The 27,722-nt window shown below is 44.3% G+C and overlaps 1 protein-coding gene across 1 annotated transcript in view; it reads right to left on the reverse strand.

The window, feature by feature from the left end:
• Window positions 1-27,722, reverse strand: part of adam19a (ADAM metallopeptidase domain 19a) — a 162,981-nt gene that overhangs the window by 83,522 nt on the left and 51,737 nt on the right. The window contains exon 3 of the mRNA XM_084545208.1: window positions 8,886-8,962. Within this exon, the coding sequence (XP_084401334.1) occupies window positions 8,886-8,962 (77 nt within the window). The remainder of the gene's footprint in view (window positions 1-8,885; window positions 8,963-27,722) is intronic.

Here is a 27,722-nt window from a genome sequence, read left to right on the forward strand (position 1 = left end):
CAACTAGACACATTTGCGAGGGTCCGCCTCGTCATTACGTACAATAGATGGCGCATATTGCCCATTTCATTAACTATCATCTCAGGGTGGCAGTGTAATCAAGGTCTTCATTAACATAAAGGGAGTTTACACTTCATGTAGGAACCCTCAACAGAGAATCTGCAATTAAAATTAAATGCGGTCTTAAAAGTGCAACGCCAACATCCTGAGCTGTGTGTGTGTGTGTACGATATACTGAGGCGAGGAGATAAAGCCGCCCAGGACCAAACTAATTGAATGATACGGACAAATAGTTTCCGATGCAATTAATATTTAACACTCTGTAGGATAATTAGGCCGCATGTCTTTAATAATGTACATGTTTGCTGGGATCTTTATCCGGCTAGTTCAAGCAAACATGTACAAAGTATTACCTGTGACATTCCTTCAGACGACGTGACTTAATGAACTGAAACCGTGCCAGTTCAATTTCTAAACACATTTTTTAATTATTTATTTCATTTTTTAGTTCTAGTGTTTTCTCCCTAGACGACAGTTTTCGTTTTCTCTTTAGAGAAAGAAGACTTTGCTGTTGTGACATAACGTCCTGCTCGATGAGGAACCGACTTTCTATAAAGAAAGGCTTTCCGCGAAATAATTATTGACGGGTGAATGCACCGCAGACGGCAGTAAAAATAGGTCTGTCTGTCAAATCATTTTCCAGCTACGTAGCTGTCTAAGGATGGTTGGATGTTGTTTTGGATTTTAACGATTATCAAATCTGACTCAGGTCGCTTGCTCTCTTGATAATTGTCATTTGTCCTGCAAAGCATTCCGTGCTGCCCTTTCTTTTAATTTATTTAGTAATTAGTTATTCAGTGTAATTAGTGCTTTTGGTTGTAAGAAATCAAGCATTGTGCAGGTGACACTTTGGACTTGGCACTAACAATAATCTGATGACATACAGTAATAAAGTATGGGGGGCACATGGGGCATTGGACAGCACTGAGTACAAGTAACAATGCCCTGATTGTACTAACACACTATAACTGCAGGACTTCACTTATAACACAGTATTATTTCTTTTACATCAACTGCATGTATGTGTTGTCAGCTGGGTTGCACGACTTCATATTTTTTTTAAAAAAAGTTTTTAAAAACCATTCAGCCAGAGGATCCAATCTGGAGAATGAATCTGCAGTGCACAAATTACATAGATTTACATGAACTGCAATTTTTCAATGAAGGTAATTGTTATTCCTAATTTGTCCACTAGGGGCGCCAACATTGCACTTATTTTTCTTTAAAAAAATTCAGGTTCAACGTTTTGCATAGTTCATTAAATGTAAACATGTTCATAATGTTCTTCTTTGCACTAAAAGAAAAGAGAAACATCTTGTTCATAGGTTATTGGTCAGGCCCTGCTTAAGATCAAATCGGGCTGAAGGTGACCCCCAGAACTAATATGGGTTTGACGCCCCAGCTCTAGAGGGTCGTGGCGGGGCTGGAGCCCTGTCCCAGTCGTTATCGGACAGGATACACCCTGGACAGGTCTCCAGTCTATCACAGAAAGACAAACAACCATTCACACTCACACCTACGGCCAATTTAGAATCACCAGTCAACCCTAACACGCATGTCCTTGGAATATAGGTGGAAGTAATCAGAGAAAACCCACGCAAGCACAAGTAGAACACGCAAACTCGGCACAGAAAGGTTCGGACACAGAGCCTTCTAGGGCAGTGCTAACCAAGGCACCAAAACTATGAATTATGGTTAGTTTGCAGTCTTAACGTTGCTGCTAGGTTACGGGCGGTTTATACTTCTGCGTCAATTTTCGCCGACAGCCCAGACCCTACCTAGACCCTAACGGCGTAGCCTGGCGTCCACCTCCCCAGAAATGTAGCTACGCATCACGGCGACGCAGACTGCAAGAGCTGTGATTGGTCCGCCTGGTAGCAGCGTGTTTCTGCTTTACTATTTCTAACGCTTCTCTATCTCCGCAATTTTCTAATTGATTGTTTTGGGTCAATAAGGATGGAACTCATGGAGGAAAGGTTAACTGAGGAGGTTTGGAGATACAAACATTTGTACGATTCGTCTTTGGCGAAGTTTCAGCGAAAGTTTCAGTCGTCATTGTTGAAAGTGAAGCAGGAAGTAGAAACAAAAATTAACCTGACTGGCAAAAAAGACACAGCGCCGACTAGTGTTTGGGTGGAGTTATTACAGAGCGAGCCAGACTGACGAGCACACAATTATAAACGACTCAAACCGGCGTAGGCTACGTACGTACGTTACCGCACTTCAGTCAATAACACGTGCCTCCGTCGCAAAAAGGAAACTAATCCGTGGTGACTGAGATCGAGTTCATAGCGTCTCCTGGGGTGTTTACTGGGGAAAATGAAGCGGGTAGAAAAAAAAATATGTCACACAATTATTGTCAGGGAAAATTATTCCGAGCTTCAAGAGCCTGACAGGAGACGGGGAGAGTGTGTGATTTTCATGTATTACCGCGTCTCGTGTTCCACTTGTAAAAGCTCTTGGATTAATTGCAACTCGGGGACGAATATCAAAGTCTTTCATGACGCATGCACCGACACTTATCCGCCCCCATACACCCCCTATGCGATACATTTACCACGCACGCTGCCAATGCCTTACATTAACACACCGCCTGGACTACAGCCTATATGTTCTGTTACTTAATTAACATTTAATACTGGATCACCTGTACTATTTAAAACCAGATCTGTTTAATATTCTCTGTATATTTTATACACTTTACACCATGTCTTATCTTTTATTGCACCAAAATACCAAGAATAAATTGAATGTGTGAGCAAACGTGGCAATAGATACAATTCTGATTGACCAGTTGGTGCAATTTGCCCGGACCTCGTGCAATTAGAGTAGATTTTAACGCTCAATGAAACCTTTATTTCACTGAGCACCTAGAGGACCAACTGTCTGCGTTGGCTTTTTGACCTTTTCTCTTTCAGTCTCTAAAGAGAAAATCTTTAGAAATCACTCAAAAATGAAGCATGTTCCCACGCTACTGACCTTTTACACTCCCGTACGTTGGAATTGTGTTTTCTTTTATCGGGTCTAACAATGTTGTCAGGCCCCCCGACGATCGCATACCTCACCTCAGGCAGCCGGCTGAAAGCAAACCGGCGCCATGGCAACCAACGTGATTCACTGACAACTCCTCACGTTATCTGTCAGTTTGGGATGCCGGCGTGGGGCCCGTCCGCGGTCTTGCGTCAGCTGGCATTCCAGGACCCACCACACACACACACACACACACACACACACACACACACACACAGAGATAGGCATCCCCACTCTCATGCTCAGTCTATTCCAGGATCCTCCCCGCCCCCCCTGAGCTTGGAGCTTTCTCAGCTCATTCTCATTCCACCCCTTACTCTCCTTCTAGTCTTGTTTTAACAACTCAGAGTGAAGGAATCTCACTTTGTAAGACCACTCTATCAGCTGGTAAAGCATTATATGGTCGTATTTCACTTCAAACACTGACACGCATTCGCGTATTAAACACACACCAAATATGGTTCTTTTGTTTGTTCTGTGAGTTTGTTCTGTGAGAACAAAATGACGTAATTCCGTTCTCATAGCCCTCGTTTGGGATTTCTCAACGCTTGCTCTCGACACGTCAACCAGGCCGAACTTTTTTCTTGTGTGGTGCCCGGCAGCTACTCTGATTGGTTAGAAATTGGAAGTGAGCGTGGTTAGCGGTAATATCCAAGCTTAAAGCTTGTTGCAGAAGCAAGAAATTTGTTCTCGCTCCTAGGGCTGCGAGAACAAGAACAAAGTTCATTCTGGCCAGGTCATTTATACTTCACGAGAAGCTCAAGTGCCGAACTCCGGGGAAGTCCTCATAGGCCCCTCCCACTGCAGCATACAGACGACGAGAGGGTTTTTTCTTATTATTTTCAGATGTCGTGTCTGTCGGATCATTCAGATTGCACCGCAGCGACTGCAGTTATAAAAAAAAAAAGAAAAATACTGCTTTAATATGGGAGCCTAACGACCTGGGTGATTTGCAGCCGTATTGAAATCACTGCTGCACACATGCTTCATCAGATGTTTAGTATTTCGATGTGGTTCGTCGTTTCTTTTCATCCATTTTGTCCCCCACTCCTCCTCTTATTTAAATATCAGTTACACGTGTCCACACATGGCTAGCTTAATCAGAATACATTTTTGATCCTTAAAGGAAATTGTGTTTGTTGGAGTGGCACCCACGAAGTGACAGTCGCAAGGATATAGAGTAGAATGCAAATAGGATATATAAAATATGTAAGGTGCCAATGTAGATAAAAAATAATAAAATAAAATAAAATAAAATAAAATATGTAAGGTATAAATGTAGATACAAAAACTAAATAATACAATAGCATGGATAATACTGAATAAACCAGATTATTCATGATTCTCTTTTCAAAGAACAGAAATACCTTAGAAAGAATACTTTAATCACTATGACAAGAGTATATATATATATATATGTATATATATCCTATATACTGTATATCCTTACTATTAACCTGGGGATACATTTGGTAATAATCCATTTTCACTGGTCAAACCAAGTGCTTTCTTTGGATTATTAAAGTTTATTTATCATTGCATTAACATGGTTTTACTACTAATGTGAGGAAGCTCAGCTTGTGCCGTATAAAAAGAGTCTCTTTCTTCATAATGAGACATCGACGTGAAATTCTTGTCTTCCAGAGGCCATGGTTATGATAAGATAGTTGGCATGATAACTGTGAGCAGGATATCCTTCTTTAATAAGATGTTTAGTGATGAAGAGGAGATACCGTTATCATTTAATGAGACACATGTCATGACGTGACAGTAACAGAGGTTTTATTTGATGAAATACGTTCTCCCTCTTTGAACGGCGCATGACTAATCATCCGGGCCTTCAAACATGGCACCGCTCCCTGGCCGCGTTCCCCTCCCGTCCCAGTGGACGAGGCCCGGGTGGAGAAAATAAACTCAGTTTCCAGTAATGCCACCAGTGAACCCCTCCTCCTCCTCCTCCTCCTTCGGAGCGACTGCTTCCCCCAGACCGTGGCCTTGTTTCACTGACCTACATTCGCCGGCCCAGACCAAACACATGCGTTTCACTGGGACTCCAATGGCGGTTTAAAATAAACACAGACTCCTCCAGCTCATTGTCCTGCGTGACTCGCCGTGACTCGCCGCTGTATCACCAGTCGTCTCTCTCCGCGCTCATTTCCATCTCATTCATCGCTGCCTGCCTGCCTGCGTCGTCTATGCCACCCTCTGCTCTTCTTGTTCGTCCGTCAGTCTCCCTAACAGCCCGTGTCACTTCCTCCGTTTGTCTCCTCTTACCTCATGTCTCTTCGCCGAGCAACTAAAACCCAACTCACCCGTTAATGCCGACACGGGCCTCGATGCGCCACCCGCCGAAGAGTTTTGCATTTGCTCAACGGATCGCACGCGTCCAGAGTCTCCTTTTCATCAAACCGACCACCTCTTTTATAACGGCACGGTTCTCATCTGAATGGTCTTCTATTTATATAGCGCTTTTCTGCCCATCGGTACTCAAAGCACTTTACAGTCCCATTCGTTCCCACGAACACACACACACGCACATTCCTCTGAGCCGCATGAGTATTTTTTTAAATTATACAGAGTGCTGTGAGGGACGTATGCTTTCCTGAAAACATATAATTTGGAAAATAGCACGTATTTCAATATTGTGTAACGTAGCTGTTTAAGCGCCGGTATGCCAGGTTTATCTGTTTTAACATGGTTTTAATTTGTCTCCGTCAAAACGGTGAAGTGGTGAACTACCGATCAGCCACAACATTATGACAGGAGAAGTGAGTAACATTGACCATCTTATGACAGTTCAATGTTCTGCTGGGAAACTTTTGGACCTGGCATTCATTGGTGTGGATGTTACTTAGACATGTAGCACCCACCTAGACCAGACCAGACACTACCCACCATCCACTAGTTGTCCACTAGAGGAGTGGTCTTCTAATCAGCTACTATTGTCAGTCATGTATTAAAAAGTGGGAGTCTGACAACAATGAGACCTGGAGAAATTTTCATCCCAGTGTTGCTCCAATGCAGTTTATACATGGGGCAGTCCAGCATTTACGTTCAACTTTTAACATAAAAAGATACACCCATCAGCCACAACATTATGATCACTGACAGGAGAAGTGAATAACATTTAAACCATCTTGTGACAATTCAATGTTCTGCTGGGAAACTTTTGGACCTGGCATTCATTGGTGTGGATGTTACTTAGACACGTAGCACCCACCTAGACCAGACCAGACACCCCCACCCCATAGCAATGACACTCCTTGATGGCAGCAGACATCCCATAGGATGCAGCCTGACACAGACACACACACAAAAAATGCTTTAAGAACAACTCAAAAATAAAATATGAAGAACAGCACAAGGTGTTGACCTGGCCTCCAAATTCATCCCAAACTGATCAAGTATCTGTGGGATAACCCCCACCCCCCTCAAAGGCCCCCCCACTAACAATATCCTGTTACCAGACACCACAGGACACCCTCAGAAGGCCCATGTCCATTCTCTGATGAGTCACAACTGTTTTGGAGGCACAAGGGAGACCTACACAATATTAGGAAGGTGGTCATAATGTTGTACCATTATTTTGTACACTTTTCGGAATGAAATAAAAGCCTTAGCAACAAGCCTGCTTGATGTTGTTTATCACGTGAGCGATGTTTTCACATTCTTGACACTATTCAACTTACTACTTCAGGCTGCAGGGCGGGTGTTATTGGCTCTGAAACACACGTGCATAAGCTTTCTGGCTAATGTGCCAAAGGCTTGAGCCAAAGGCTTCTATGAGCTGACCTCAACACATGTTTGCCGCCAGGGGAACAAGAATTTATTCTGCAACGTGGATCTTATAAACTACCGTCGGGTCTGTTACATCCAGACTGTACGATGGTAACACCAACAAGGCTATAACGCAACCCCGACATCCCTCATGTTTAATGGTTGATGTGTCTTTCCAGTTTCCATTCAGACAACGTGGAGCGATTTCAAATTATTACACCCCTTTTGGATAGTACCAAGAGCTGACCTGTAGTGTCTTGACTTTTGATGAATCAACAGAAATAGTCCACCTTTCGCTTCCTACGACCCAACATAATGCTGTGTTATTGTAGACAACAGTATTTTTACAGCTAGGGTCCCTACATCAAACCCTCATGTCCATTTTCTAATGGCAACTGGAGTTGTGGAGTTTCTTGAAGAGACGTATCGCCACTCGTCCAAGTAGAGAGCCAGCTCTTCGGGAAACGATTTAGGAGTACACCTACACCTTGAAGACACCTTTGAAGACAACAACGTCCAAATCTTAGCCAAGAGCCCGAAGCCTCTGAATGATAATGGGTTGTTAGGGCACCATCCATTGAAGAAAGAGGACAGGACAGAAGCTACTTGGACGAAACTCTCCAAGTCCAGTTGCCTTTCTTCAGCATTTTGGGTGTACCATGACCTGGATGACTGAGAACCTTCACAGACATTTTCAAATGAGGATCCGTTAGTCCGGGAATCCCTGCTCTGGTGATTAGAGAGGTGGTGTTGAGACATGTTCCCTCCACCCCTGAGCTTTATTAGGAGCATGCTAAGCGGTCCACCTCAAGAGTCTCTGCACGTTCCCGGGCTGATGAGCATGCACCAAACGGAGCTCCCACTGATGTTATCACGGGGGGATCTTAACCTCGGCCGGCCTCAAACCCCGTTCTGCATGCCCTCCGCGGAGCGCACCCGGCTCTCTCTGATTAGCCTCGCTTCTCCTCTTCGCGCCCCAAGCTGTGCCACTTACAAATTCTCTTTCCCCGTCACAAAGCAGCAAATAAGTCTAAAGCTGGGATTTAGGAGCGTGTCGTACTTATCTCTGTTGGGGGAATTATCAAAATCTCAAAACGATATTGGTTGAAACCATGACAACATGGCTTTCACGGCTGCTCATTACTGTCAATTAGATCAAGTTTGGGCGACTGCTTGATTGTAATTGACAGCAGGGTACGGCCTACGATGCAGTTTAATTAACAAGCCGTTAATCAGCATGAAAAAGGATGTTTGACCTACTAAAATGTCAAAGAAACTGCAAGAAGTAGGCTACGCTGCCTCTCTCAGCTTTGACATACAGTTTGATACACAAGCGATCATCCTACGCCTCCATTTCGGCCGCAACAAAAAGCGCATACGACCCATCATTTGGCCGGATCGCTAGCTAGTCTTGCACGGCATTAGGTTTCTAGCTTGCTTTTGGGACAAGTGGACAGCATTTCCTTTGCTTTAGAACATTATTGGATGGAAATGATGGTTCCAGGTACAAGTCAAACTCTCAGTTGTTATGAGGAAGGAGTGAAGGTCTGTGGAAACTTATTTGGTCATCGATGTGTCCATAACTTGGAATAATTGGTCAGAACTGCGCAGCCAATGTCCATTAACTGCTGAAAATGGACACTTCTCTTATAAATATCGTGCCTAATGTTCCAGAAACATTCTTTTCTAGCATCAGTGATTCACAGGGCTTTGCATTTCGAACATATTCTTTGTACAATAAGCTTTTGGCTTACTAAGCTACACACTGCTTTTAGCACTGTACATATATATTCCGAAGCCAACCCATCTAGCGAGCTTTCCAGATGTGGAGACGTTTAGTGACCACAAATTTCTGCGGTAATGTCCAGACTGAACAAAAAATTATTTTGCCCGCTATTTCATTTTAAATCCGTCCCCCATTTAGTCCACAGGTCTCAGGTTTTATACTGGTATCACACGCGTACGTGTTAAGGTAGTAAAGGGAAGGGACGAGGGAAGGAACACGAAGGCCGACTTACTTATTACGTTCCACTTGTAGCACCAGTTGGAGGTCATTGGATGAGACCACTATCTCCCCTCCGGTTGGGTACTCTTCCTGTTGGGGTAAGAAGAGACACTGGGTCAGGTCCAGATTCAGAAACACTTAGCTTTAAGTGCATTTGCAGCATTTTGAAAAACAGTTAATTTCATTTGAGCAACTACAGACCAGTGAGCGTAAAATAAAGGGTATGTATTACATTATCGTGATCCGAAAAATTGGATTTGTCCTTCGTACCGTGGTTAACCCTGAACATCTGCAAAATGATTCTCCATTCATACCATTTATTACTGATCATCTATTTTGTCGTTTGCTAAGACACTTAGATTTGTGTCTGCACAAATCTGTCTGCATAGCTGAAACATGCTGGTAACTGGCGAGGAACTGAATTAAATCTGCCAAACGGAAGAAATCATCATTGGAGAAATTATAATGACCAGTTAAACTACATTCATTTCAGATTATGATGAACATTATGTAACAGCAGTTCTGTAAAATAACGCAGATCCAAACAAAGTTGTGAAATCCCCTTTGCAAGAAAGACTTTACTTCCACATGTGCACAGACAAAAAGAGCTTTGGTGTCCATGCAAAATAAACTGTGCAATAGGAACAGTCGGCAATGAATTTAGACGTCCCGAGGTAAAAATGAAAAATACGCCCAGGAAAAGGAAGGGTTAGGCTCGAACAAAATGACTCCGCAGACTCTGCTTTAAGGGAGGCTCCTGCACCACAACTGACAAGAGTCTGAAGCACCATAAACGTTTTACAAGCACCGTGAAATCGTTACACTTGTCTTTGTGGTGGGGGAGAAAAAATAAAAAAGTGTGCCTCTGCCGCAATGATGTGAAGTGACTGAATGCCTGCTGATCCTCCAGCAGTAGCAGAGGGACCATATAGCGTTATAAAGATGCCGGGAGCTTTGAGTGAACAGGCACTGTCTTCTAATTTGACTTCTAAGTTGGAGGTGACACAATGCGGACATCACTTACTGCCTCTGCTAACGAACGCAGGTATGCACAAAATAATTCAGGTGTTCGTTGGACTGCAGTTGCTCAACCACAATATCATTACTCTGTCTGAAAGGATTTATACATGTCTTCGCATGATTGAGAACGTGAGAACGCTTCATACAAATCAAAGGAGATAGCATCAGCCTCTTCATGGGTTTTGAGGAAGTACTCTTGACATAGAGTCTTGTGACGCCAGAGGATACTCATAATAATCATAAATCCTAAGTCAGCACCAGGCAGGTTCAAGATTGGTTGGTTCTTCTGCAGTCCATCGTTATGTTCTAGAGGAGTCGAGTGTCAATCATGTCTTAATCACTGGCAGTCGGACAACAATGAGACCTGGAGACATCTGCATCCAAGTGTTGGTCCAATGCAGCTTATACATTGGTTATTCCAGCAACATTACGACCACTGACAGGAGAAGTAAATAACACTTAAACCATATTGTGACAAGTCAGTGTTCTGCTGGGAAACTTTTGGACCTGGCATTCATTGGTGTGGATGTTACTTAGACATGTAGCACTCACCTAGACCAGACCAGACACCCCCACGCCATAGCAATGACACTCATCGATGGCAGCAGCCATCCCCAGCAGGATGCAGCCTGACACAGCTCAAAAAAAATGAAGAACAGCACAAGGTGTTGACCTGGCCTCCAAATTCACTAGATCCCAAACTGATCAAGTGTCTGTGGGATGATCCACAGAGGCCCCTCCCCTCAACCCATACGACCCAAAGGCCCCCACTAACAACATCCTGTTGCCAGACACCAAAGGACACCCTAGGAAGGCCCATGTCCATTCTCTGATGAGTCACCACAAGGTAGACCTACACAGTATTAGGAAGGCGGTCATAATGTTACGCCTGATCGGTGCATCACGTTGTTCTGGGAGAACTTTTGCTGTTTTTTTCCTCACCAATTCCAAGAATGATAGTGAAGTGTCCACTTCAGTCAAAACATTTTGGTTCGCCCCAGCCCTATTTAGCATTTTAATGAACATTACTGTCATGCTGCATTGACGTCTGCAGGGGCTTTTAAAGGGACGCCTATGCTGCACTTCTCTTAACGTTAATCAGTGCATTTGTGCACGAACCAGCACAGAATCGACCGAAAAACTACAGCCATGTTAGATGAGTCCACAACATCTAATGTATCTTTATTATCGCACGGTCAGTTCCCGACAATGCAGCTAGAAAAACGTGAACGTGAGTTCGCTATGAAGTTACATTCTCGAAAAGCACGAGCAGAAGAAAATAGAAAATAATATAAAGATTGATGTCGAACAGGTGTGATTTATCCTTGTTCGTCTTGCACCCTCGTGGCCGTGCATATTTAATACCGGCTTCATTGTTTGTACGGGGCGGTTCTTAAATGCTGATTTAGAACTTCTCCTGCCCATGCTGTGATGAATGAGGCCCTACTGTTTCAGTGTGGTGGGAAAAAAACAGCCACAACAGCAAGGTGAAGCAAGGTAAAAACCCTTATAATGCAATGTCATTGGAAAAAAAGTCACCTCTATTTAATATACCCTGAACGTAGAGAAATCATGTCCCACGTTGCCATTTAAGATATGGGACTAATTGAGAAATCATCCCCTCCATCCCAGGGTCTTTTTGCATCTCTGAGCAAAGCTACAAATAAAGCGTTTTCTGCAGTGAATTCCTAACAGTCCCGACCCAGTCGTGCTCAAGCCCATGTTCCTCCTCTAGCTTCGTTTTCAGCTGTTTTGTTGTGCAACTTCCCCAAGCTGCAGCTGAAAGACCACGATCGGTCACGGCAGGGTCACTCCACGGCGGAGAGAGCGAACTGTGAAAACGGGGACAAGGAGTGCACCGGTGACAGCAGCCACAGCGGCGGAGAGGAGTGGGAATTTACATAAAGCAGGAGGAAGTTAGGGAAGCGTGAAATGCGAGGCCATGAATTGGGAAAGGAGGTGTCTCTAAAGGTGTCAGTCCTTCAAACAAAACTCTCTTTAACTGGACGGAGGATGTGGAGGCTTTAGTTTTTTTTTTACTTTCCAAAGCAAGCTGGGATAGGTTCCAGCCCCCCACCCCCCGTGATCCTTCACAGGACCAGCGGTTACATGAGATGAATGAATGAACTGTCCAAAGCAGACCATTCAAAGACTCGGGTACTGTCACACAACATCGATTGAGTTTGGCAGAGTTTGAATATCTTTTGGCGAGGTTAGTTTTTGTCTTAATGCAACTAGGCACCAAAAACACCACTTGGAAAGAAGTAGTTTTTCAAGTGTAGCCATAGCCTGAAAGCTTGTAATCATGTATAAATGGTTTGGCCCTTTGGTCCATAGCATCAGGCGGTGTAAGGCCATTTGGAACAGTTCTATACACCACTGCATTGAGATGTGAATGAACGTCCTGTCAACTAGTACACTTACAGTGCACACGGCATTCGAAGAACCAACCTTTTGTTGGACAGGGAGACAATAAAAGCTTCGATCAGACTTTATGACCACTGACAGGAGAAGTAAATAACACTGACAATCCTGTGACAAAATCCCAAAAAACGTTCAAGAAAGGCAACTGGAGAGTTTTTTGAGAAGACGATTTATCCGAGTCGCTTCTTCAGTTCTAAGGGACTGGTCGGAAGTTGAGGTTTAAGTAGGAACATTTGTGGGTGTATGGGTGTAGCCCATCAGGACGGACCAGGAACTGGCACGAGTAGTGTCCATTAACGGGTGGGGGGGTGTTACTTGTCCAGTCCTCCGTCCCTTTGCCAAGCACCTGGCAACCACCCCGTCTCCATTGGTGGGCAATACTCCTCACCACATTCAAAATTCTAGGGACTTCCGTCAATAAAGTCAGGGACATGAGGTACAGGGACGTATCCTATGATGTAACCTCACATGTATTTCCACTACAGAAGCCACAAAAGTAGTAAGGGAAAGACTACTAAAGGATGACGCCTTGGCCCAGACCAAGTCTGCATGTTGCTCGACCTGTGCCTGACAAGCCTGATCCACAGAGGCCCCTCCCCTCCACCCATAGGACCCAAAGGTCCCCCCACTAACAACATTCTGTTGCCAGACACCACAGGACACCCTCAGAAGGTCCATGTCAATTTTCTGATGAGTCACAACTGGTGACATTCGGTCATAATGTGAAGAACCAACACCTTGTTGGACAGGGAGACCATAAAAGCTTCAATATCCTTGAAACTATTTGAATAACCTGTTGGATTTTCCCAGTTTGTCCTTCTGATTTACAAAAGTCTAACAGCGTTTGTAACTTTCCCAAGTCCGTTCTGAAAAGATGTCCTACTGTGAATTGACCACACGGGCAAAGGGAACATGCGAAGACCACAAAGAAAGACCTAAGAACCTTCTCGCTGGGCCGTGATGGCGCTAACCCGGACAGCTTCCAAATATTCGCCCAGTGGAGAAGCGTCTCCATTCCCTTCTCCACTTCTTCCACTTTTCGTATCTCCGGGCCGAAAACATCACAGGTTCAGTTCTTCAACGCGATCGGTTCGGAGGCTGCGCTTACCGGGTTTTGTTGTGGGCCGGCTGCACATTTACTGATCAAACGGCTTCCAAATCCTCACGGCCGCATTTGTCAATCTTTCACAGCAGCCACCGGTGTTTGCGCTCTGAGTGATTTGGGCTGTGACTGCCGATTCACTGCCGGCTTTAATCTCCATTCTGCACCCCCGCTGGCTTTAAGAGCAAATAAATGTAGAACTTAAGGCTGAATGAAGGATGCGAGAACTGTGCAGTGACATGTGCGATCATGTTTCAGTGTCATTCAGTGTGGATTTGTGTTGTTTCTTTAAATGCGATAGAAGATGAACGTAGGGTGTCGCTGTTGATATTGAGTGGATAGTTTGAGGATAAGGAGTTGAGGATAAGTCTTGTTGTAGAAGCTCACTTGATGAAAAGAGACATCTGGAGAGCCACTAACTGACAGCGAGAAGAAAACAGAAGACAAGACAACAAAGAAACAGGAAAAGACAAATCGATGGTAAGGAACAACAGGAAGACAGAGGGAAAAGATGAAGCCAAAGACACAGATAAGAGGAGGACAGTTGTCGAATTCAGCCGTGCCAGTGATGCGTATCTGCTCGTGGCTGTGGAAAGACACGGGGAGAGGCGAAGGCGGCAGCATCCGTGAATCAGATAGAGCTCCGAGAGCCTAGGCCCTCTCTATGTGCTCTGGCGAAGCAGAGCTAACAGACACCGTGCCAGAGGAGGGCTTATTAGACGGATCAAAGCGTGTCTAATCTACATGCTAAGAATACGGCGAGAGGGCCTTGACAATCCTCCTTTTCCTCCTGAGAGGTAGCGGTTATTATACAGAGTTGCGAACAGTAAACATGCAAAGATGTGACGTTGCACGCGCTCTGCAGACCTTTTTATGTGCCTGCAGGTTGCCACAGTGACAATAATGCCGTTTTATTAAGGCTAATCTTGTGAATTACAATGTGCCGCACGACGCTCGTTGGGTGTCAGTCAGCGTGCGCTCATCTAAATGACACAAACATATGATTTAAAGCTTCAGGTTTGCTCAGCGGCTGCCCTAAAATGGCAACACAACACCTTGGACGATTATGGTTTTGTTTTAACATAATAGTTATTTCTTGTTTGAACACTGTTTCCATTGGGCATGGTTTTACTGACAAAGGTAATACGCAAGTCCAGGAAAGTTGATAATACCGGCAATCAGTTTGGAATCAGTTTACCCAGATTATTGAAACCTTAGTTGGGAAGCTAAAGCTCCGCCCGAAATGTCATAAATAAGCCCTCATTGACAGGGAAGCTGCATCAATAATAGGCGGTTTACGCTTAGAGCTACAAACAGCCCAGACCCTACGCAGACCCTAACGCCGTAGCCTGACATGCACCGTTGGTCCGTTTGGTAGTAGCGTATTTCCGCTTTAGCATTTCCGGCTGCTTCTCCAACTACGCAATTTTCTAATTGATTGTTTTGGACCAATAAAGACGGAACACGCTGAAGAAAGATTGACTGTGGAGGTTCGAGGAGACAAGCATTTGTACGACTCGTCTTCTGGGAAAATTTCGGCGAAATCCCGGCAAAAGTTTCGGTCGCCATTGTTGAACGTGAAGCAGGAAGTAGAAACAAAAACTTGCAAAAAACACACAGCGCCAACTAGTGTTTGGGTGGCGTGGTTACAGAGCGAGCGAGACTGACGAGTGCACAAGTACAGTACCGGTGTAGGCTACGTACGTAGGTTACGGCATCTACATCCCGCGGAGGTATAAACCGTGCTTAAAGGGGCATACGCACAGGAAGCAATGACAACCAAGATATCATGGAATGAAATTTGTTGCGTGCCAAATTGAACTAATCACAACCTGAGGTGATGCGACTGAGGTGACAACCAACGGGATATAAGCCGATCAGTGATGTGCGGTTAGGTCTGTGGGTGATTTACAAATATGAACTGAACAGAGTAGCATAAATTCACCATTCAATTGGCTGCTTCCACGCCAGCTGGTTATGTTTCATGTCCCTGATGAGATATTTTTTGCTCACATATTGATGAGGTACATATTTGACCAAGGAAGAAAATAAAATCAGTTCAGAGAGAGAGAAACAGAAAGAGAGAGCGCATTCCGCAATTCATTCATGCTCATTCAACACAAACAAGAGTACCCAGTGTGGAAAATAAAATATTAAAAAAAAATAAAAAAAAAACATATTCCAGACAAAAAGGACTATAGTTGTTTGATGATCTGATCCATTTTTAATACAGACTGTTGAACTCAAGCTCTTCAATAATTCACCACTTCCTGTTCTGACTGAAATTATTTTTTAAGCTTGGATGTACAATCTAACATATTTGGCATTCAGTCGGAGGAAAAATAAAAATAAACAGACCACGGCCGTGGCTCACTAGCGCCCTCTTCCATGAGGCAGGATTACTGGCTGCCTCATCTCAAGCTTTTAATATGCGGCAAGGCTAAATATGTTAAGCACATGCATGAAATACATAGACCTAGATTATGGAAAGTTGGGAGAAAATGTGATAAAAGTGTGTGCAAACATCATTTCAGTGACACTGGTCAAAGTCCAATGCTCGTGTCTCTACATGCATTTGAACAGGAAATACGCAAATTCAGCGATTTTGACTATGAAAATGATCGCAATGACCCAAACGTTTACCCCACGCAAGCATCGACCGCGACTTTGGTTCCTTCCGCCTCATTCACCACGCTGATAGCGGGCTTGGTGAACCCGGCGGCGTCGATGGTGTCTTATTTTCAAATGCAGAGGTGTGACGGCAAGAAGAGCAAGGCTTGTTTCGCTTGGAATCAGTTGACCGGTCTGACACCCAGAATAGAAGCAGCGAAGCATAAGAAAATCCCTTATGATTGGTTCACTCTATATTATGTTTCATGAAAACAACAAGAGTTTGAACACAGTCCCGGACTTGACCCCAATTCTGAACCCTCACATAAGTACAAGAGTAATCTGCTACATGGGAAAATGTCTATCGAGAAAGTAAATGTTTAAATAAGAGTAAAAAAAAAAAAAAACTCTCCCAGGATGGAACTTTCCGCCGAGATGACTGACTAACTGTCTGTGGACCATTCACTCCTTCCTTCCTTTTTTTTTTTTTGACGGTTTTCTTATCTGAGTGAAACTAGGCCATAAAATTGTCGAAGGAGCTACAGATGACTCGGGCGCAATTTCTCCCAATCTGTCAAGAAGCGTGGAGAAGGGCCGGGAAAAGGTGCGAGTGGATGGAGCTTTACGGGGGAAAAGGCAATCACGCCTGAGACCCCGAGAGAGCTTCCTTGAGCGAGGGCGGAGGAGGACGGGCCGATACCGAGGCCAGGGGAAGACGTGCGAGACCCGCGGAAGGGGCGGCGGATGCGGGCAGCCGAGGACGCCGCCGATTTGCGGGCGCCCTGAATAACCGCGCGCCCCCCCGGATGATGCGCGGACTTAATGACACGTGATAATTAATCCGCGTCAAACGTGCGTCAACGCTGCTAAAATTAAATCTCGCCTTGTTCTCGGAGACGGGGTATGAGGAGGGCGGGGAGGTGGAGGTGAGGAGATGGATGGGACACAGCGAGGTGCTTATTACTGTTCCCTTCAATCCCCCGCTGAGCTTAAGTGGGGCGTCGACAGCTTCCAATGATCTGCCGGGCCCCGGGAAAGCAATAGGAGGAAGGTATCGGCATTTCAACAGACTACCATCACTTCCACTTTTCTGTCTTTAAATTGTGTAACGACTACAAAAACATTCTCACACACATGAACCAATTTCTGACCTCTCTTCCTACGCCCTTTCAAAGTAACTGGAGCAGCGGCAGAAAACCTTCAGCCTCTATGATCAAACTGTCCATTATACTTTCAAAAAGCGAATTACACTTTTCCCATGTTTATTTGAGCTCCTGCTTGCCTACCCTATTCAACCAAGCCACAATCCGAGGGTCTACCAAGTACAATACATCACAATAACAACGTGTCAATTAATAATGTCAGCCAGACGATATCGGCAAGTTGCTTGTAGCGGCGTGAACGTGCAGAGAATTATCAGCCCGGCCTTTGCAGAGCTTTGATACGAGTCTCGGCACAGTCTCACTCTCATTGTGTCGTTTCCTCCGGTAGCTAGGGAGTCTGAAAACCGACTGCACTCTACAGCAGACAGGCGCAGAAAGCCAGGAGTTTATCGGAGATCAAATGAGCTGAAAGTCTTAGCGCTGAGTCAGACTGGGAACTGCACAGCCTTGAAAGAAAACAGGGGTGCTGGGGGGGCGGTAGGCGATGCTATGTAGGCAGCCCAAGTAACACATTAAATGTATTTAAAGGCACTTAACAAGGGGGGCGGTGTAGTGGTGTAGTGGTTAGCACTGATGCATGGGAGTATGAATGGTTGTTTGTCTTTTTTGTGGTCTCGTGCCCTGTGATAGACTGTTATCCACGGGTCAAAACTGGCCCGCCTAAGAGTCCAATCTGGCCCGTTGGATGAATTTGCAAAATGCAAAATTACATATGTTTATTTGCATAGAATACGTTGGCGCTTTAAGGCTCATGCAAAATACTGTTGGAAATACGTAGTGTACGCTGGTGCGGGTAGAATTTCCCATATGGGAAACAACGAGGAACACTAATGACCGTGAATAATTGCTTTCAACGGGATCTAAGTAAAGGCTCTTCCCGAATACGTTGACGTAACCTACGTACGTAGCCTAGGTTGGTGCGAGCCATCTATACTTGTGCGCTCGTCAGTCGCTCTGTAACAACACTAGTCGGCGCTGTGTCTTTTTTGCCAGTCGGGTTCATTTTTGTTTCTACTTCCTGCTTCACTTTCAACAATGGCGACCAAAACTTCCGTAGAACTTTCGGCGGTCCTACGGCCTTTCCTCTACGTGTTCCATCTTTATTGATCGAAAACAATCAATTAGAAAATTGCTGAGATGGAGAAGCAGCCGGAAATACTAAAGCAGAAACATGCTACTACCAAGCGGACCAATCACAGCTCTTGTGGTCTGCGTCGCATAGTTACATTTCTGGGGAGGTGCACTTCAGGCTACGGCATTAGGGTATGCGTAGGGTCTGCGCAGTCGCCGTATCTACGGCGTCAAATTGACGCAGAAGCCTAAACCGCCTACTACAATGTTTACATTCATACCCAATTATGGCACCCTCCAAACAACGAGACCGCAGTATTTGGACTACTACAGTGAGTTTTGTCTGATTTTTGGTTGGTGGTCAGTACCCGGGCGTCGTTGTTGCGCTCTCATCTATTCAACTCAACAAGGACTCTCTAGTGCCAGTGCTAATGGACAATATGACAATGCTGTTTTCAAGTGCATTCACGAGCTGCAAACAGTTATGCTCTAAGTGGGTGTGAACAGCCGTTAGCAGATAAATGATAATACGGCTGCGGGTGGTTAGCAGCAGGTGTTCCAACATGAAGAATGGCTAGAGACTTCCTGTGCAGAGTTTGCATGTTCCCCCCGTGTCTGTGTGAGTTTCTGCATATCATCATTGGTGATTCTAAATTGGTGGTGACCTTCTACAAGATAATGCAGCGGTACTCATACATGCAATCAGTCATTTAAGTTAGACTAGTACTCAACACTATTCCACATTCATGACAAAATATACTAAACAGCACATTTCCCAACTAAACTCACACTGAATTGTTAAATAGTATGAATGTTATTATTCAATCTCAGATATCATGTTCAAATATGCCATGATTACATTTGAATTTGAAGTTTAAGAGGGGGCGTTCTGTTTAAGGATTAATCAACAATGAATTAAATTGTAGTTGTATTTTAAACCTAATAGATTCCACTCAAAATTATTTGCAGAAGTGAATTTACTTCATGGCAACAGATGACATAAGTGAATACGGTATGTGCCGCTTTTGCATTAAACACATATGCTTATGATTAAAAAAGCCGAGACTGTGCTCCTCTTCAGCCAAAAAGAAAAAATTGCACGTCCCGAACAAAAAAAGAAAAGAAAAAACACATTTCCACTTCACAAGCCAACAAACAGCCATCAGCTATCTGCTTGCATTATGAGTCAACAGCGAGGGCTGCTCTGATTCCAGCTCGTTCGGGAGGGCGTTGATGTTTGTCAGGATCTCCTGGCTCTGATGCCACCTCCTGCTGGGTCCTATCCAGGCTAAACGCAAGCATCACAGAATCCAGATACACTCTATGAATTCACATCGTAGAATTTCCCATATGGGAAAGAACAACAAACGCTAATGACCGTGATAAATTGCTTTCAACGGCAATTGAAAGCAAGTAGAGAATTAAGAAATGCATGTTATTGTGATCGCACAGCCGGGTATTTGTGTCACACAAAAAGGACAAGAAGGACCACTTTTGGAGTGCTTTTCGTTAGATTTTGATGCCAACGACCACTGAGCTTTTTCCTGCTTAATTATTCCCGCTGAAAACGTATAATTATTTCAAAACACTTGCGATGCAGTGTTTCTGGTGCCACTGGCATATAGCGGCGACAAAAGCATCTCCCAATTAGTCTAAATCTGTCTAATACCGAACAGACAAATAACCATAAACCAAACCCTAGAAATCAAAACCATCGGGGCCACAGAGGCATACTTTTTCCCGCCTTCTCAGTCGGCCATTCCGCTCTATCTGTGGCTCAGTATGTAATATTTCACCGGACAAGTTCACAGCAAGACACCTCTGTTAAGGAAAATGAAAATCCGTCTTTGCGCCGCTAATGCCTGTGAGTCCCTACAACAAAGTAGGGACAAATATGCCCAATTAGAGCAAAAGTCCAAGCACTAAATAACCAAGAAGCTACAATTTTAGCCTCCTGAAACTTCCAACCAGTCACCTAAATGTACGACACATCATATCCCAGAAATGCAGAAAACAAGGGCAACTGAGCTTGTAGCGTTTCTTGAAGACGTTTCATACAAGTCTTCAGTTTCTAAAGGACCGGTGGAGGAGTTGGGGTTTAAGTAGGAACATCTGTGGGGGCTACCCATCAGGAACTTGCATGACTGGTGTCTGATAACGACCAGATACTTACCGGCCATTGGAGAAGACTTTTTGATCTTGTCCTCTTTCTCCAATAAACAGTCAGAGGCTAGAAAAGTCTCAAGGGGTGAATGGGGGCGTCAAACTTCTTGGGTAACACCCACAGATGTTCCTATTTAAACCCCAACTCCTCCACCAGTCCTTTAGAACTGAAGACTCGGATGAAATGTCTTCAAGAAACTCTACAAGTCCAGGATGTACCACGTCCTAGATGACTGAAAACCTTCACAGACATAAGGTCCATCCGGTTGTATTTCAGACCCCAGAACATCTTCTGGAAGACCTGCAAGCAGACAATGTGAGTTGCCTCTTCTACCAACAGCAGTAGTTCAGATGCACTCCTTAAGGGTAATTTATCAGCTAAAAAGTGTGATGATTGTCTCTCACAGTGCTCAACATTGTGCCTCCATATTCAGAAGCATTCAATCTTTTTTGGGAAATTGACATGGGAAGCTGTATGAATGCTGATATGAGAAATGAAGGGCTCTTGCCTGCAATTTCATTATTTTATCTTTGCCGGAAAGCTCCTGTGTTCACCTTTAATTTAATACTCACCTGGAACCGGGCTCCCCAAACATTACTCCTCTAAAGGTCCTGTTAGGTAAACTAAGCATAATCAATTGACAAGAGCGTTCGACATTCAGGCTAATATAAAGATATCTCTGACGGTTCCTCTGTCACGACTTTTTGCCTTGAAAAATTTACAGATCAATCGTGCACCCGACCTACAGTGTACCGCAGCAAAACCCAAGGATAAATACGCACTGGACTGAAGTGAGCACCTAGGAACCTCAGGTAAAAGCTCTTAGGACAGAAATGTGAAGCTGGATCATCACTTGTTTTAAACGTTTGAAAGTTTAACCCTTTATGTTCAGATGTCACTTGGCACTGGTACACGAGAGGCCAGATAACTTTCAGGGTTAGGCAAGTTCAAGAAGGTTTACGTGGTACTTTTATGGCCACAACATTATGACCACTGACAGGAAAAGTAAATAACATTGACCATCGTGTGACAATTCAATGTTCTGCTGGGAAACCTTTGGACCTGGCATTCATTGGCGTGGACGTTACTTAGACATGTAGCACCCACCTAGACCAGATCAGGCACCCCCACCCCATAGCTATGACACTCCTTGATGGCAGCAGCCATCCCCAGCAGGATGCAGCCTGACACAACTCAAAAAAAAAACATGAAGAACAGCACGGGGTGTTGACCTGGCCTCCAAATTCACTAGATCCCAAACTGATCAAGTATCTGTGGGATGACACCACAGGACACCCTCAGAAGGCCCATGTCCATTCTCTGATGAGTCACAACTGTTTTGTAGGCACAAGGGGGACCTGCAAAATTTTAGGAAGGTGGTCATAATGTTATGCCTGATCTGTGCATGCTGTGGGTAAAATACTTGAACACCGAGCGACTGCGTGGACTGGAAGACCTCTAATGGGTTTGTCGCAACAAGCACTGAAATTATACTGTCATATTTTTTAACATTAAATGGCACATTAAGTGTCAAAACTGATATGGTCGGCAAAATTGAAGAAGCAGAGAGGCAGAGGGAAGATGTATTTTTTTGACAGTTTTCTTGACATCTATCCGGGGGATTTATAATACAGTGATGACCTCCAGGATGTCACGGTCTCAAGGCATGCGTTGCCAGATGAAATTTGTATATTCCTTGAGATTCTCAAAGACAGAAACGGAGGTGGTGAATGTTGAAAAAAAAAAAAGGAAAGAGATGAAAGAACGCCGTAAGAAAGCACAGAAAAATACGCTGAATAAGTTCTATAAAATTCTGGACTTGCTTAGATGGTATGGTTATCCCTCTATTCCTTCCACCTGCTGTCCCTCCGGCCTCAGTTCACAGGTGAGCCTTTCCACTTTCATTTCTAAATGAGTCGCCGAGGGCTGCATACAGGGATTCAGAAGGGAGCCGGAGCCCCTCGGGAATTAGATCTAGCGTGAGGTAATGGGCACTGGCGTAGTTAAGGAGTCGGTTGAGCCCTTATCAGAGACTGGCAGACTTAAATTCCCAGATGCTGACACTGTGGCATGTAGAGGCGAGGAATACGGCTCTCAGATTGCTTTTGAGGGTGGGGTGGCGACGAGGTAGTCCATCTCCAGCTCTGTCCCGGTCACTTTGTACCACGTTCGCATGGATGGTAAACACATCCCTCAGCTCGCTAATTGGACTTGACATCCAATAGGCACTGGCCGGCAATTATACCCTCCAACAAGTATCAGGTACGCAAACGTGGGTGGACACTTTGTAGACGAAGAAGGCGGATAGAAATGGATTTAGTGCTTCGGTTAGGACACGCAACAAACACACAAACACACAAAGCACTACTCTCTCTGTCCGTCCATAGCAGTAGGCCTGGGTTTATACAGCGAGCTGACAACCCTAAATCTCAAAGTAGCTCCATGATTTCTCTTTAATTAATGCTTGTAATTTTCAGAGGTGGCAAAAGTATTCACCGATTACATAATTTCTAAAAAACAAATCAGATTTTCCGATCAGACATACATACGTAGCCTACGTACGTAGCCGGTGCGAGCCATTTATACTTGTGCGCTCGTACGTCTGGCTCACTCTGTAACAACTCCACCCAAACACTAGTCGGCATTGTGTCTTTTTTTGCCAGTCGGGTTCATTTTTGTTTCTACTTCCTGCTTCAATTTCAACAATGGCGACTGAAACTTTAGCCAAAATTTCGTCGAAGACAAGTCGTACAAATGTTTGCATCTCCAAACATCCTCAGTTAACCTTTCCTCGATGTGTTCCATCTTTATTGATCGAAAAGCAAACAAAAATTGCGGCGATGGAGAAGCAGCCGGAAATACTTAAACTGAAACACGCTACTACCAAGCGGACCAATCACAGCTCTTGCAGTCTGCATCGCCAGGGTGCGTAGTTACATTGCGTTGTCGCCGTAGCTACAGCGTCAAATTGACGAAGAAGCATAAACCGCCCATTACTTAAGCTATTTTTTGGATGACAACTTTTTACTTCTACTTGAGTAAGATTATTTTTGATGTGCAATTTGAGTATAATTTGAGGCTACCATACCCACCTCTGTTTATAACCCATGTGACCAGGCTATGTCTGCCACAAGCTGTTGGATACTAGCGAACGGGGATGATAATCAGCCTAACTAGCCGTTTCCTGTTTCATTGCAGCTGAAGATCTTTACAAGATGACTTGAGAATTAGATCTGCTTTCACATGCTTCCACGGTTGTGTTTTCAGATTTAAGCAGCTTAATGTTGACAGCTGCTGAAATGGGCAGTTAATTAATCAATTTGTCAAGTGTGATTAGAAAATGCTCTACGGATTGCAATCTGCCTGCGTGTGTCTGTCCACCACTGTAGTGGAACTGAAATACTTCAACAGCCATTAAACGGTCTGCAGTGAAGACTTGGACAAACATTGATGGTCAATAGGAGACAAATCCTGCTTGACTTTGGTGTGAAATTAGAGAACACAACTAAACGTACAGTCTGGAAACTCATTAATGTGCTCTTATATTGTCAGATGTTTTCCTTTAGCTCAATCTGAAGATTAGATTTGTTTAAATTTAGCTTAAAAGTGTCTGGCTCCTGTTTGTAAAGCACCCGCCGATGTGTGCTTCTGCTCCGAGCCCTTTTTTTTCTCCTCTCCAGGATTTCTAAGTGGATTTATGGACGTGCGTTCACATGTATCTGCTTTCTGTTTTGGTTTGTCATGTTGAATATCCACGTCTATTACGGATCATTTCCTGTAATTTCGTGAAGTTTGAAATCCTGTCTGTTGGAGTCAAATTTAATTACAGAGGACCACAGGGAATATTTTATCCCCCATCTCCGCCTGTAATGCTAATCCTGTCCAAATAGGACTCCAGTCTTCTGTTAAAATAAACTGAATATCTCAGTTTATTTTTTCCCCCCGAAGACACCTCTTCAGGCCCATGAGCTTGATGAGGATTTCTGACAAAAATTTTCACTGCCGAGCAATGAATCAATTAAATTAAGAGAAAATTATGAATAAATGAGGCGGTAATTAAAATAATCATTAGCTGGACGTCGTCTTTGGTAGGATATGTTCATTAATCCTTAATATTGAACCTCCTGCCTCTGTGACCCAGAGTGAGCACAAAGACATTTTATTGAAGACAGGGCACCGATCAGCCATAACATTATGACCACCTTCCTAATATTGTGTAAGTCTCCCTTGTGCCTCAAAAACAGTTATGGGCCTTCTGAGTGGCAACACAATGCTGTAAGTGGGGGGGCCTTTGAGGGGAGGGGCCTCTGTGGATCATCCCACAGATACTTGATCAGTTTGGGATCGAGCGAATTTGGAGGCCAGGTCAACACCTTGTGCTGTTCTTCAGGTTTTTTTTAGTTGTTCCTAAAGAGTTTTTGCCACCTAGACCAGACCAGGCACCCCCACCTGTCTAAGTAACATCCACACCAATGAATGCCAGGTCCAAAAAGCTTCCCAGCAGAACACTGAATTGTCACAAGATGTAATTTACTTCGCCTGTCAGTGGTCATAATGTTGTGGCTGACTGGTGTTCATCACATTGCAATACAACAAGTCCATGAAGCCACTATTTACTTTACACTCAGTTACAGGCGGACAAAAGAAATCCATGTTTTTGTGCTTTTCTGTGTCTGCAGGCTTCATGCCTCATCCTCTAATGTTAATAGCCTGTTTGGATATTCTCTGTCTGCCAGGACCTTATGAGACTTCAAGCCCAGCTTGAAATGGCCTTTTTCTTTTTTTATATGCCTTCACTCGTCTTGCTTTCTTTATTATTTGGGCTCTGAGAGGCGGGGGACCCACACTGTCGCGGCTTTCATTATTTTGCTGTTGTTTTGTATAGATTTTCTGTTACGGAGAAAAAAAAAAAATTAGGTCAGGCACCTCTAACACTCGCATTAACGGTAAATTACATTCCATCGCTGGGCTGGCGAACATCACATTAGGTGGCAGGTAAAATGGTAAAAAGTGGCAAAAGGACATATAAGAAAAAGAAAAAGAAAAAAGGGACAAAGAACATGATGTACAGCAATCTTCTGCTGCAGCTCAGGAGGAATTTTTTATTCATTAATTTTATATTTTTTTCTCCCATTCCAGAGCCAGGACCTTGTTTCCTCCCTGGCCGGCTGCAAACCTCTCCCTGTTGTAACTGTTATACATAAACAGTGGGCCTCTTCAGCCGAGAAATAGGAGAAAAACAGAAAAGGGGGGGGGAGAGGAGAGGAGAGGAGAGGAGAGGAAAAATGAAAGGGGGAGGGAGGGGGAAACAGAGGAAACCGGAGACCTTAACGAAAAGAGGGAAAGAGATGAGGACAAAGAGTGAACTCAGACCTGTATGACTCGAGAGAGGGAGAAAAGAAGAAGGGAGTAAAAAATAAAAAAGAGAGAGAGAGTAAGAGGACATTTCTTGGCTGCTACTTCTGCTCCTCTCGTGTGCAGGCCATCCTAATGAGAGCCACATTTAGGTCAGCGATGGTTGGTGTTTTCCCTTCTTTTCTCCTCTTCTTCCCCTCTTCCCCATTCCCGTACCCCTCCCCCACCTCCCGAGAGTGCGATAAAAAAAATAATAAAATAAAAAAAAGCGGCACTAGTGTGGCTTGGCGATGAAATTACAGTGATTCGAAAAAGAAAGAAAGAAGAAGGAACACAAAAAAAAAAGAAAGACGCGGCGCTTTCGAGTGCAGCTGAAAGTAGTTTTGGTTGGGGTTTTAAGGCTTCTGGTGTGTGCTGGGGAGCGGGGGAGGGGAGGGAAGGGGGGGAGTCTAAATCACTATCATTCCCCGTCTACAAAAAAAAAAAAAGGACACTCTTGAACGAGACACTTGAGAAAACGCTCGATGTATACTTATCGTGCCGGCGGACAAAGAAAGAGAGGCTCCGGCAAAAAAACGCCGCCTGGATACGAGACAAAATAAATAAATAAATAAAAATAAATCGTCCTTCTGCATCTTCACATTTTTCTTGTTTTTCCTTCTTCCCGCTGCTCTGGATTGGTAAGAAAACACATTCCACAGCGGACGCTATTTTTCTAGAGAAGAAAGCAGGGAGTAGAGCATATGAGCTGAGGAAATGGGTATATTTGCCCATGGACGTACCCTAGGGGGCTAGTCTGGGCAGAATGGGTACATCCATCCCGCCGCTCGGTCCGACGCCGTGCCAATAATAGATGAGCGCGGACGGGGAAAGGTGTTTTTCTGCCGCATGACTGCGAGGGAGTACAGCGGTTCGTGCGGAAAGAAGGGAGTGGGATGTTTTTGGAAGATTTTCTTTCTTTGTTTGGAGCTTTTTGAAACGCGCCAAGCCTTCAGAGGCCCTACGCCACTGTTCATTGCGAACGTCGAACTTTTTCCACACAGAAACCCGACATTCGTGATTAAAAGACCTAAAATTTTTGTTGCTTGAAGTGGAAAACAGGCATTGACGCACAGGTTCGACGAACTCTGGTAATGCAATGATGGAATCAGTGGTCTAAAAGCTGCTTTGGCTCCGTGAATTGGGGCTACAGCCTTGTCCTTCGCTACATGTCAACGCCACTTCTCTTGCCCCATTATTTCACGTCTATCTCCACTGATGACTGTCCAATGAAGGCCCGCAAAAAATATCCAAATAAAATCAAAGAGGACAACGTATTCAAGACACTCAAGTTGCTCCCCAATGCTTGGCACTGGTGTGTTGTTGTGTGAATATATGGATAGATGTGTCCCTGTCACTGTAAAGTGCTTTGAGTACCAATAGGTAAAGAGCTATATAGGGGAACTACTGTTTTTTTTACAACCAAGGCCTTATTTCTGGCATAAAATACGATCGTTTACTCACCCATATAACTTTTGTGTCATTTGTAGTCGTTCGGGAGACATTTACATCTGTGTATATCCACATAGTGGGAGTGAATGGGGCACCGAAATGCAGCCTCTAAATGACGCATTATCTGCCGCGAAACTCATTAATTTCACCAATATTTTGCTAATGTAAGCTAGTGCTATTCCTCGTTGAGTCCGGAGTTACCTATAGGTCAATCTACAGACCCCGAATGATGATAACAGGTAACTCTTTTGTTCTCTCAGCCCTCGTTTGGGAGTTCTCGCAGCTTGTTCTCGACACATCAACCAGGCAGAACTCTTTTCTTATGCGGTGTCCAGTTACTATTCTGGTCAGAAATTAGAAGTGGGCGTGGTTAATGCGGAAAATCGGAAATGCTAGCGGCCACTCTGTGAGCACCCAGATGCTAATGTTAGCAGTGTGACCGCTAATCTC

Source organism: Chelon labrosus (genome assembly GCF_963514085.1).
Source record: "Chelon labrosus genome assembly, chromosome: 1".
Lineage (NCBI taxonomy): Eukaryota > Metazoa > Chordata > Actinopteri > Mugiliformes > Mugilidae > Chelon > Chelon labrosus.